The sequence below is a fragment of the Labrus mixtus genome, chromosome 19, assembly GCF_963584025.1.
Source record: "Labrus mixtus chromosome 19, fLabMix1.1, whole genome shotgun sequence".
NCBI lineage: Eukaryota > Metazoa > Chordata > Actinopteri > Labriformes > Labridae > Labrus > Labrus mixtus.
In genome coordinates, this window is record NC_083630.1 from 22,525,766 (window position 1) to 22,539,362 (window position 13,597).

The 13,597-nt window shown below is 40.9% G+C and overlaps 2 protein-coding genes across 2 annotated transcripts in view; one reads left to right on the forward strand and one right to left on the reverse strand.

The window, feature by feature from the left end:
* LOC132994501 (cadherin-6-like) overlaps nt 1-4,927 on the forward strand; it is a 71,023-nt gene extending 66,096 nt beyond the window's left edge. Inside the window, exons 10-12 of the mRNA XM_061064877.1 lie at nt 1,323-1,440; nt 1,677-1,928; nt 4,195-4,927. Of these exons, the coding sequence (XP_060920860.1) occupies nt 1,323-1,440; nt 1,677-1,928; nt 4,195-4,697 (873 nt within the window). The 3' untranslated portion in view covers nt 4,698-4,927. The remainder of the gene's footprint in view (nt 1-1,322; nt 1,441-1,676; nt 1,929-4,194) is intronic.
* A 3,743-nt stretch (nt 4,928-8,670) lies between these two features.
* The window catches only part of drosha (drosha ribonuclease III), a 127,934-nt gene continuing 123,007 nt past the window's right edge, over nt 8,671-13,597 (reverse strand). Inside the window, exon 32 of the mRNA XM_061064876.1 lies at nt 8,671-10,099. Within this exon, the coding sequence (XP_060920859.1) occupies nt 9,969-10,099 (131 nt within the window). The 3' untranslated portion in view covers nt 8,671-9,968. The remainder of the gene's footprint in view (nt 10,100-13,597) is intronic.

Sequence of the window (13,597 nt, forward strand, 5' to 3'; positions counted from 1 at the left end):
AGGGCTAACCAACATGCAAACATCTACGAGAGACTAGAGATGTGTTAACCTGCTGGGAACATGTGATCAAAATTAAACTGATGTAGCTTTTAATGTAAGGTTGCTGGTTGTATTAGATACTTCTTTGAATTTCCCTCGGGATCAATAAAGTATCTATCTATCTATCTATCTATCTATTAGGTCTGAGCAATGTTATAATCAAAGGAGCTCACCTGAATCTGCATTCTTATATATGGAGATATTTTGTCAGATTAATCTCTGACATTATGTTTCCAGATTGTTAACTCACCAGATAAGCAAAAAAACAGCTTCATATATATAACATGATATATTTAAATGTATTAAAATGATGTAGCATGGTAACATAAAATCTGATTTTAAAAAGTTTATTACTCACTAGCGGGATGAATCACTTGCCACCTGGTCAAGTCATACCCACTAGTGTGAAGTAATTGAGCATTGATGAGTTTTAAATGGATTTTATCAAAGACTTTTCATGAAGGTGGTAGTCTGACATCTTCTCTAGCACCTCTTCTATTTTTTATTTTGACAACCTCTAAAATATCTTTATGAAATGTGTTGCGATTAAACCTGTAGTGTTTGATCTCTCTCATGTAGACAGAGAGGAAGTGAAGTGATCAGGAGTGATGCATGTTAAAAAAAAAAGCAAGCCAGACTTCTCACAGTTATCAAAGCATTTCTCTCCTAAGGAGGGAGTCTCGACTTTAAGGTCCCTTGAGGACTTTTTAGCCTGTTATGAAATGGACTGAAAATGAATTTTTTGATGCCTTTTTTTAACCTACATGTGTAGAAGCTGCCATGACAGAAAGAGCACCCCCTACATTTCACATACTATACAGAAACAATTTAGTTTTTTGGTCATAAATAAATATCGTATTGCTTTTATGCTTTGTATTTTTTTTTTTTTTTTATTTAAAAAATAATAATAAATAAATAAATTTATTATTTTAAATTTATTTTAAATATTTATTTTTTATTTATTTTTTATTCTTATCGGTGTGCATTCGTGTCTCAATGATTTTATAAACTACTTTTTTGTAAATAACTTTTCTGCACTCTTGTAAAGCACTTTGAACTGCAATTTAATTTGTTTGAAAGGTGCTATATAAATAAAGTTTGATTGATTGATTGATAAATAAATGGAGAAGACACAACATTGAAAAAAGTTATCAATACCATTTGATTTTTTTTACAAGAATCTTATCAAAGTTTAAAAATCTGTTTTTGTGACGACCATAATTCTTATACAGTTGTCTGCTAGGATCTTGTTTTTTCACTCACCTGTGTGTTTCTTGCTTCAGAGGATACAAACCATAAGCGCCACAGATCCCGACGAGCCTCTCGCTGGACACAGATTCTTCTTCAGTCTGGCTCAGGAGGCTGCTGGGAAGGCCAACTTCTCCGTCCGCGATAACAAAGGTGATACACTCTGAGGCGCTGCGTGCGGTCATCAGATTAACTTCTGATCTTCTGTCTAATGTTCCCATAAGGCACTTAAACCTTCTGCTACAGTTAAACACATCCACTGTTGTAAAGCACATGGTGGGATGTTTTCTTCTTGCAGCACTCAGATTCAGAGGTCAAAATCTGATTGACAATGTTCATTCAGGTTTATCGATTTCTGCGCGGTAACGGGATATGCGTTTTGTTTTCAGACAACACGGCCTGGATCCTCACGCGCAGGAACAGCTACAACAGTCTGCAGAAGAGCGTCTACCACGTGCCGGTGGTCATTTCCGACGGAGACTTCCCCATGCAGAGCAGCACCAGCACGCTGACCATCCGGGTGTGCACGTGCGACCGCGAGGGAAACATGAAGCTGTGCAACGCCGAGGCCTTCACGGCGAGGGCGGGGCTCAGCACGGGGGCCCTGGTGGCCATTTTGCTGTGTGTCATCATTCTGCTCAGTGAGTACAGGCCCCGTGCATGAGGAGAATATGAATAACGCAGCCGCGGCTCAATCATGTAAATATTTGTTTTTTTCAAACATGATCTATATTTAACCGGACGGCTTCACCGGAAATTTGATTTCTTAAAGCGACACACTCGAGCGCTCCGTTTCTATTTATTGCACATCGACTCTCACAGGTGTTAAAGAGACAGTTTCGTATTTCAGCGTTTAATTTGATTCATCGTTTCCCGTGGGCAGATAATTCTTGCCGGTGACCACGGCTGTGTGTTAATTTGATTTGAGCAGGAAAAGCATCTCATCTAGAAGAGAGGAACATTGTGCTTTTATCTGAGCCAGTGTTTGTTCTCTATAGGATGAAAATGTCAGGCTTGATGCAGCTGCACCAGCTCAGAGAACATTTCAACTCCCTGTCCTCTTACAGTACAGATGTTTTTTAGTGGTTGACAAATCGTCTCCAGAAACTAACAGAACAGTCTTTTTTTTTTTTTGAAAGTTATGTCTTCAATGTGTGAACCCGAGGACTCAAATGTACAAATCTCATAACTCAGGGCCAAGGAATTTAGATTTTAAGAGGAGACTGATTTAATTTCTAAAGGGCTGGACATTTTCATCTCCTGAATAAAAAGGAATTAAAGTAAGTGATGTGTTAATATGGCACATTTTTTAATCTTAGAAGAGAAGCTTAACTCTCTCATCCAGGTCTACACTCCCTCCCGCCCATTACGCTCTGCCAATGAAAGGCGTCTGATCCAACCTTCACAACAGGGTCCTAAGACGCTGACTAGACTCTTCTCCTCTGTCGCCCCCCGGTGGTGGAATGAACTTCCAAACTCCATGTGATCTGCAGAGTCCCTCTGCACCTTTAAGAAAAAGCTAAAGACCCAGCTCTTTCATGAATACCTACTAACTTAATGATGATGGTCTCCATATTATTGATGATGATGATGGTAATGACGATGGTTTTTGTTTGATAACGACGACTTATAAGATGGTTTCTATACTGATTAGAGCTCTCAAGAACTGCCCTCAATGTTGTGCTTTGCCTCTGGTCACTTCCTGTCAGCACCTGTGTGTCCAATCAGACTCAAAGCTGATCGTTTGCTCTTACTGACATTGTTCCCTTTTTTCTAGATCCTTGCTTGTGTTGTTCTTACTCTCTGATGTACGTTGCTTTGGATAAAAGCGTCTGCTAACTGAATTGTAGAGTTGTAGAAATAGCCTGGGTTGGAAGTTTTTGGTCGAATATTCATTCCTGAGCTCAACAGCAAACATACATGCAGAACAGGATAAATCGTTTACTGATAACATGAAGTAAACATAACGTAGTAAAAAATATTCTTAGACCATATAGTTTCTAAATCTTCTTTCGAAGTCTAAGATTTGACATGAAGTTTCTAAGGCCTGCCTGATATAAGAAAAACAAGTGATGTGTGGATTACGTTGTTCAATATTGCCATAAAAAAAACACAAATGAAGAGTGCACGTTATAGGTTCAGTTCTGACAGAGCATCTGGGTTTGCAACATGTCCCTTCCAAATCCCCCCAAAAAGTTTTTTTCTCCACAAAAGTGGCACCAATTAATCCAAGGTTAGCTGGTAGTTAGCTTTAGCTTCATCCTGCTGCATCAAAATGGTGTGAAAGCATGGCCTTCCTACAACGGCAGCATGTAAAATACACACATGCTGAGTGAGAAAGCATTGCCTGACAACATTAAAAGTGTTTTTATTTATTGGGTTAATTTCAGACTTTGGTGCTATAAAGGTGAAATCGATAAAATCCCAATAAATTGTGCAGTCATATTTCTAATGCATTTCTAAATTGGGCTCCAGTTACTGTTTTTTTTTTTTACTATCTTTCTTTGTAGCATGCAAGAAAGCTTTTGCAACTGGATTCAGTTGGCTTACTTCACATCAGAGCTAACCCAACGTTAGCATCACTCACATGTCATGATGCTACATAAGGTACACAAGTAGCATCTCTAGCACACAATGTTCTCCGCTGCTCTTAAACTCTTACACCACATTCCTTTTGTGATCTTAAGTAGCAGTGGCCCTGAGGAGAGAGAAAAATACATAATGCATCCTCGTGGTAGCTCAGCCTGTTCTACAAAGTCAGACAAAGTCCCTGAACATCAGTGAACACTCACGCAACATCGACTATTCCCCCTGGACGCTCGCTGGCCTTCAGAACAAGGAGAGGGAGCAAAAAGAAACAACAGCAAAAGTCACCCAACTTTGTTTTTCCTTCTCTCCTCCCTGTAGTGATCGTGGTGCTGTTCGCCGCCCTGAGGAGACAGAGGAAGAAGGAGCCTCTGATCATCTCCAAAGAGGACGTCAGAGACAATGTCGTCAGCTACAACGATGAAGGGGGCGGCGAGGAGGACACTCAGGCCTTTGACATCGGCACGCTGCGCAACCCGGAGGCCATCGAGGAGAGCAAGCAGAGGAGGGACATCGTGCCCGAGACCTTCTACCCTCCGGTGCGGCGTCCCGTCCTCCCGCCGATCAGGGACAATAACGGCGACGTGAGAGACTTCATCAACCAGCGGCTGCAGGACAACGACACCGACCCGACGGCGCCGCCTTACGACTCCCTCGCCACCTACGCCTACGAGGGGAACGGCTCGGTGGCGGAGTCGCTCAGCTCGCTGGAGTCCGTGACGACCGAGGGCGATCAGGACTACAACTACCTGAGCGAGTGGGGCCCGCGGTTTAAGAAACTGGCGGACATGTACGGGGGCGACGACAGCGACAGGGATTCCTAACGAGGAGCCTGACACACGGACGAGGGGAAGAGAGAAATTTGAAATGTTGACGAACATTCCCGGGGGCACTTTAGGCCTCAATCAAGCGTGGCGAGGAAAAATGGCGACAAGGACCTAGAAACGAGCCGCGCGCTCTTTCACCGCCATCGATCACCATTCACAGTCGTCCCTCCGAGGTGACCAGACGTAGGCTTTGTGTGTCCAGTCAGTGTTAGTTGCGTTTTTTGCAAGGGTGCAGTAAAAAAAAAAAAAAAACACTTTGTGTCGAGACATTTTTTTTGTGTGTATATGGGTGTACATGATGCCCAAATATATCTAAATCTACTTTTTTTTTTTTCCAAAGCTGCGTGCGACGGGACACTTTCAACAAGCAGTTTTGTAAAAACCAACAGATATGCCTATGTATTTTTCAGTGTTTCTGGGACAAAAACATGCTGCATATTGTGAGTTCTATCTTAGCTTGTGTACCTATGGTAATATGAAACATTACGCTGTACAGTTTTTTTGTTTTTTTTTTCCGGAAGGGATTTCTATCATCAGAATGATGCCCCTTCTTTCAGCGATTGGCTGCCTCTCATTAGCCATAGATGTGCTCCGGCCAGAAGTGCTCAACAATTCAACAAAACAATCTTGATTGGATGGTAGAGGTCTACATCACCATAGCTGGGTTTCTACCCCAGGAACATTCCCTCAGATACTTGGAACCTTTCAAGGCGTTCCCATTGCAGAGAAGTGTCCAGGGACTTTATTTTACCCCTTAAAAAGTTCCTGCTTAAGGACAGTACTTCCAAAAGTACAGTAATTTGGGGGGTGGGGCCTTATGTGCAAACTCATTTCTGTTTTTTTGAGAATTAAAATTCAGCTTGGGGAAACACAGTAGATGCAAAGTTTCGCCCAAATGGCGTCTGAAAGGTTTTCATACACCAATGGGATCATTTGCGTAAACCTTTTTGTTCCTGTAAAAGTAGTTCCTGGTACTCAAAGTTGCCGGTGGAAATGCGTCCGTAGTTGTTGCACATTACTGGTGACAAGTGGGACTTTATTTTTCCCCCTAAAAAGTTCCTGCTTTGGGATAGTACTTTCAAAAGTACAATAATTTGGGGGGTGGGGCCTTATGTGCAAACTCATTTCTGTTTTTCTGAGATTTAAAATTCAGCTTGGGGAAACACAGTAGATGCAAAGTTTCGCCCAAATGGCGTCTGAAAGGTTTTCATACACCAATGGGATCATTTGCGTAATCATTGTCGAGGAACCTTTTTGTTCTTGTAAAAGTAGTTCCTGGTATTCAAAGTTGCCGGTGGAAATGCGTCCTTAGTTGTTGCACATTACTGGTGACAAGTGGCTAACATACATTAAAGTGTTGGTGAAGGAATGTGGATTTTACAGCCACAACATAAAACACCTTTTTTGTCATTTGTTCAGTAAACTGAATTTCTATCTCCACACAGCTTTGAGCAGTCGCTGTGAGGGTGAGCCAAAATACCAAATATTTCTTTATTGCGCTGAATGTCTTCAGAATCATTTTCTCTGTGCAGCAAACACTTTGGGTTGAGAAATGAACCTCACAGGACAGTGTTATTTCCTCCCGACATTGATAAAAATCACCAATCGTACGTGCAAGCCGGCTCAGTTAGAGGAAAACACTGATCCTGCTGGGATTTTTTATCTCGTCTCTAAAGACAGAAATGTGTAAATGTGTTCGCTCTGTTCAGCCGGTGTGATTCACAGTTGCTACATGAAAGATGCAAAACGAGTTTGAAAGTATGGTATGGAATCAGATTTCATGAACAGTTTTCATTAAAATCCATCTTGCAATTCTGATTTTTCTAACCCTAAATGTTTTTGGTTTGTGTGTTCAGGGGATTAGGAAACTTTCTGAGGAAAGTTGAGGAACTCATTGGAGAAAATTACATGTTTGAAATTGGACTCTGGCCTTTTAGAAAGTGTGATTACTTTCACTTGACAAGGCATGAAAGATGATGATATGAATCAAAATAGTTGCCTTAAATTATAAAAACAAATATCCACACGATGAAGACATGAATTTGTTCTTACAAAGAGATACCATACGATGTGATGAGACGCAACACAACGCGTCACACTTTACAATGTGATACGATACAATACAGTTTATTGTCCCCTTGGAGACTATTTGTCTCGGCCTCCAGTGCAGCATTGAACTTCCTCTAGAGAGAACCCAACACAGATAATCAAACAAACTATAAAGAAATAAATGAAGACCTTACATAAAGCTAGGCCTGCAACTCATGCCTATTGTATTTACTCATTTAATACACATTTAATTCTAAACTGTATCAGTTTATAGCTTAGTCTGTCAAATGTCAAAGAGTTGTGAAGGATACTCATCGCAATTTTTTAGATCCAGAGCCGCCGTCTTCAAATTGTTCCTTTGTCAAACCAACGGGTTAAAACCTTAAAGACTACTCATTAAAATCACTTCAAAAAGCAGCAGAACGTTTGAAATGTTTGTTTAAAAAAATCAGCTGAACAATACCAGATTAATTGGCATTTGTGGCGATTGATTTTCTTTGGATTCCTTAAATATTTTAGCTCCACCTCGAGCAGTTGGTTCTCAGCTGGTCTGGCCGAACACACCAGTTGAGAAGCACTGACCTTGAGCGTTAAAAACATCAAGAATCTCACTTAAAGCCTCACTTGTTTGATCGAGGTGTCCTGAGAGGGGGCTCGCTCCTGCCCAGCTGAATGTATACAAATGGGAAAACGACAGTTGAGTAAAGGAAAAGTGCCAATAACACAAAGGACACCAGGATGTTCCTTCTCTCTGGATTCTACCAACAGCCCTTCATTACATGTACTGAAGGTAGTGTTGGACGTAAAGCCAGTGCGATTGTCCGGGCTTTGGCGCTCTGATTTCCTGAGGGACCAACGGCTTTGTCCATAAAGGACGTTTTTATCAAGGAGCACCTGACCTTTGAGAGTTGAGGAATCAGGTTCTTAAAGCCAGAGGTGTGTCCTCGGCTCAGAGAGAAAGGTCAAAAACATTATCCCGCAGGAAGGAACCCACACACATCCCCCTTCAGTTTTAAAAAAATGTAATTTAGAAAACATAATAATATATATAATAAAATAAAAAAGCAATATAGTCAAATTACTTTAAGAGCTCCAAAATATGAACATTTTCCAATAAGAGGGCTGGTTGGAGTGTGATATCAACAGGAGGCTAAAACAAGCTGTGCCCTCACTTTAGCAAAAGGCCAGCCAGTGAAGAGGCTGACATTTATCAGACATTTGAAACAGTAACAACAAAACATAACGGCATAATTGCCACTTTTTCTCCCCGCGCTCTGAAGCAGGCTTGACATCAGCGGTGATGCAGCACATTAAACAACCCAATTGATAATAAAAAATAAAAAGAGACAGTGGTCGAAAAACATTTGTTTTATACGCAGATTGTACACAGGTCGCCCCCCCCCCCCTTGTTTTGTTTATTAGCTTGTTGCTGGAGCTTCCTATTGTGAAAGTGGCCGTTTTCAGACCGCGGCAACGTTGCAGCGATAAGCATTTAATGGGTTTAGAAACCCCTTCACTCGCTTCTCTGCCCCGAGGTGCCGTGTGACGTCTCAAATGGAAATCGACATGACAGCCGCACTCGCAAAAAAAAGAAAAAAAAAAAAAAAAGGCATTTCCTACTTCAGTCGTCACTATTTTTCTGTCTTCATGCAAAGTGTCAGCATATCGCCATTACAGAGACGTTGCTTGTGTTTGTTCCTATGGAGAGTGTAATTACCTCCGAGCGTCGGCGCCGCGCTCAGCCGAGATAACGGGAAGATGTTGCACACTTGTCGATTACGGCGACGCCACATGTATGAGGGCTTTTTATTTTTTATTTTTAAGTTGCAGCAACTGGAAAGGTGACGCTGGTGTCCTCTTCTCTCCACATACGATAGACAACGTGGTTGTTGGGGGGGGGGGGGGGGGGGCGGGGGGGGGGGGGCTCGCCTCTACTTATGTTGGTGACAATGTGATTGAGCAGTGGAGTTTTGTCGATGTAGAAACAGTCTGAGAGGTTGTGGTAGTGTTAAAAAAACGTCATCGGCCGCTCATCCACCTGCTTTGTAAAACGTGATATTTTGTACTGAATATTTATATGACACAATTAAATCTCTTTAAAAATCACCCCTCTCGGCTCTCTTTGTGTGATATTCTTCCCTTTTTAAACATGATTAAACACACGGAGGGGGTTAATGATTTGACAGCTTTATTTACTCGTGGAGCGGACTTCTTCTTCTTCTCTCTCTCTCTCTCCCGGCTACGTAACGATCATTCTCACTTTTATCTGGAAAAATTGTGATCGCAGCCACGGGGCGGGCAGGCAGGAAATTTACTCTCCTCACATGTGTGTGTTTATTATCTGCGATAAATCTAAGTCGAAGAAAAAAACAAAAAAAAACACCTCTACAAGTCAGATAGTGGTATTCATATGACGGCTGTTGTTAAATAGCTGGATCCAGAGGCTACTGAGCTGAGGAAATTGTTAATTAGACAATCTATAATTAAGATCTGTCAGACAGCCAATCGGATTTGGAGAGAGGTTTAAAAAAGAGAGAGGGGGGGGGGGGGGATTGCATTTTGATTATTAGAGGATGAGTGGCAGATGTGAGGCAGCTGGTGACATCGTGGTGATTGAAAATAATTGGGTCTGGTTTTAAGGCCTCTCACTAAGCAGGTGAGGATTAGAATAAAAGCAAAAATAAATCAGGTTTTTTTTTTACATGATCCAAAACTTTATTTACAATATCAGCTTTGTTTTTTTTGTTTATTTATGATCTCATACTTCATTAAAAAAAACAAACATGTTATTTTATTTCATCATCTTGCATGTGGCTGTAACATTGTGCGCGTCTCCTGCTGTTGTTTGGGATTTAAAGAGTTAATTCAATATTTAAAGTCTCGGCAACAGACAAACATAAAAACAACATAAGGCCAACTTTGACAGTGCCGCAGTTATAAACAGCATAAAACATGACAGCATGTTGCTTTTTTGCTGATTCTGTTTGCCTTCTGTCACGCGTTCACTTCAAACACCTCGGTCAAAATCTCACTTTCGCTCTAAATTCTGAAAAAAACAGTGACAGCAAACTAGCTAATTGTCACCTGTGTCCCTAAGGTGTTTTTAAGTGGAACTTCAAGGGATCATAATTGCTAGATCTTCTAGCAGCATCTGCATTTATCCGACTCTTGCTTCCTGATGATGTTGACGCAGGAGTCCTGATAGGCGAGAAGGTGCTGTCACTTCCTGCTCTCCTCCGTCTCGTCGGTCTCCTTCTCCTGCCGCTCTCGCTCGCGTCTCATCTCCTTCAGCTCCTGTCTGTATTTCCGCTCGATGAAGCGCTTCTGATGAGCCATCTGTGGGAAGTTATCTGGTATGGGAGAGAGAGGCAGAGCGGGGGGGGAAACAGAGAGAAGTCGACCAAGGAGAACAGATAAAGAGAGAGAGACACAAAGAGAGAGAGAGAGAGAGAGAGAGAGAGAGGGGTGTGAAGAAACAAGGTCAGCTTTCGACGGGCACGAGGAGATCAAGTCAGGACTCACATTGCACACACTAGAAGTTTCACAGGAAGTATCACGTCGTCACAGAACGTCGCCGGCAGTGTCGAGATGAAATTGCCCTCCGTGTTGTTAATTCATTAATAATCATGAAGTAACAAGAAATTAGACAGGCCTTGTTTGGTTTCAGCGCAATGACGATGGGATCTGATAACATAATTACGAGTGAACATTTTCTAAATGAGATCTGTAATAAGATTGTGTAGTGTGACAGCGGGAAGAAAAATAAATCACAAACAGATACAAGCTGATGGAACGTAAACATATAGGCATGAGACTGAAGAAGAACTCAGTGAACTGTTTCACCTGCGACCAGAGCTCAGAGCGAGGCGGGAAAACAAATCATCTTCTAGAAATGGAAAATACTAATAAGTGTCATCAACAAGGGTAGAGATTTAAAAAAAAGCATGACAGGAACATTGGCTCCTTCAGCTCTTAGGCGATGAAGTTTGAAGACTCAAATGTTGAAAGTCTGATCAAATACAGAGAGGCATGGAGGCATGGAGTGGCATAAAACACAATGGACCTGTGATGGATGTAAAAATAATCAATGTGGGAATGTGAAGAGTATACTTTAAGAAGAATAAAATATGAAATTTAAACTCAGAAATGTTGAAAGCATGGGTAGGAAGACCTGCCAGAAGAACACTGATTGACAGTTCAGCAATTCCAAGAAGAAAAGCTCAATAAGAAAAACTAGAGGGACATAAACACACAATGAATACTAAGATGTTGTACTCATTAAAAAACGTTCATATTTTTTTATATACATTTTTTTTGTGTTTTATTTTTTGTAATTCAGCTCTTGTTCATTCATTCATTTTTCTTTTTATTTGTTCTCCTAGTTTCTTAAATCTACTGTATTTATATCATTCTAAAGAAAATACCAGAAATACTCCTTAACTTCAACAACAACACAGATACGTATTTGATTGAACACTGGCACACGTTTTGTACGGCATCCCTGAAGTCCCAAAAAATGAAAAACAAACACTGTGCGCACAAGTTAGTTATATTTTATGTTGTGTGCAACTTTTTTTTACTTTTTGGGACTTCAGGGTCTCTGTAGATTTCTGTCCAAACATTTGCAAAAAAAAACAAAAAACCCCAAAAAAACTTTTATTTATTATTTTTAAAGTGAGCACCTGGTGGTCATTAGTGGTACTGCATGTCAAACAACTTAAAATCTACTTCCCAGTGGAATCAATTCCTCTCTAGAGGTGATAACTTTCTAACAGCATTTCTTTCTGCTTGAGGATTTCTTTTGGATAACTACGGCTTCTCAGGAAGTTGTTATTAGGGTTACATGTAGGACGCTTGACCCCAGTGACCTTCCAGACGCTCTGTTTGTCATTTTCACAGTCAGAGCTCAGGTAATTTTCCATCAAGTGTTTACATTAGTGTCCCCTTCCCGCAGCACTCTTCAATTTCAAACAGCATGCCTGACAGGTGCCCGGTGGTTTGTCTCGACTCGTTGAGACGGGGAAATTTGACAGAGCAGTTTTTCCGGTCGCTGACCATGACCATGCAAACCCAAACAAATTAAAATCAGGCTGTCAGTGGCTTTTTTCACATTGCAATGTTGAAGTCGGTGTGTGATAGAAAAAAAATGAGAGGACAGAAAAATGTTTCCAATCCAGAGTTTTCATTCCAGCCTGTCAGTGAAGTGGTTTGTCATAAACAGTGAACTCTTTAAGTGTCTGAGGCTGAGCTGTTAGTCTTTATAACGGCGTCTCGGCTCAACACTCAAACATGCTGAGTCTGAATTTTGGAGGAGGGTTACACAAGGTTACAGGTAAGTGGGAATGCTGCCTTCTCCATTTAATTTGACAGTGAATGAAATGTATTAAAAAAGTCCAAAAGTAAAAGAGCATACACTAAAATGAAGCATAATGAAGATGTTAACAATGGCCACATTTTGTATGTATTTCAGGGTCTAAATGACTACAGAGCACAAACATTTCTCATGCTATTCTTCGCACTTATTAGTCATGCAGACAGCAAAATATGTAAAAAGATGCCCAAGGTTTTAAAAACTCCTGGAGCAACCCTGTAAATAAAGTAATCCCGATCAATATTTGATCGAAGGTGTCTGTATCTTCCCGGGTAAAAAGCTCTGTCGGTTGTTTCTTCCATGTCTGAGACTTTCTTTGCCTTCAGTCTTGCCTTAGGGAAGTGATGCTCTTGACTTTCCAAGAACATCTCAAAAACTGGCGGCTTGTTTTTCTTTGGCTGCTTGTTTGGATCATTTTTCTCGCTCCTCACATTGGAAACATTGCGTGTACAAAAGGTCTAAAAAACTGTCTGGATATAAAACATCGACTAATGCTCCTAAAGCTGAGGGGGGTTTGCTCTTTGACCTCACAGGCTGTTTCATTTCAAATCCAATTCGACTTATTCCAGAGTCAGAACAACGCCGTCTAAACACTCAGATAGTGTGTATTATCCAGTGATACAAGGGGGGGGGGATTTAATTACTACTACTGTCCAGACAGAAGAGTCACAGCTGATAATACGACGCCTTAGGGTTTGAGCTAACTATTCAACTATGTGGTTTTGGATATCACTGCTGTCCCAATACTACAGACACACATCCACAGTATGAGAAACACCAAAGAAGAAGAAGTTAGACTGACTGTCACATATGGATCGTTAACCCGGACTCTGTTGCAGATCAAATCCAATGAATGATCAACTATTCTGTTATAATGACCGGTTAATTGATCATTATGAGAAGTACATTTTCTTTTAAGTCATTTATTTCCTTTGAAATTCAAGACATTTCCATTTTGAGATGCATATGTGACTGTCTTTATAATTGGAAGTTTTAGTGTGGTGGACAGAAGCATGTCGGCTTGAACTTTAACAAGTTGTGAGCTTTTTTTACCCCCCCCCCATTATTTTGTATCATTTTATAGACTTAACAGTTGTTTCCTGCAGTCTTGGCATAGGATACTATTCTTCAAGGAGAAATTGGTGGGGGAGCGACACAAATGGCCTTGGAGTTTAGTCGGGCCGCCCCTTAAAAAGTCAATGAGTCGAATCATCAGCTGAAAGGACTCGAAGCTGAATTGCATTTCGTCAAGTCAGGTCAATAGTCAATCAAAAGTTAATCTCTGCACTTTTGTGTTTTTTTTTTTTATAGCTGGGTCATTGTACACAAGGCAAAGAAGGCCCAGACTCATTGCAGACTAACTTAAGCCCTTTTCATAATGAGGACAGCTATCAGATTGGTATCAAGACGACAGGTTGTATTTCCTGTTTTCTTTACAAACGATAACACTAAAAGCAAATAAAATATAATCTGAAAG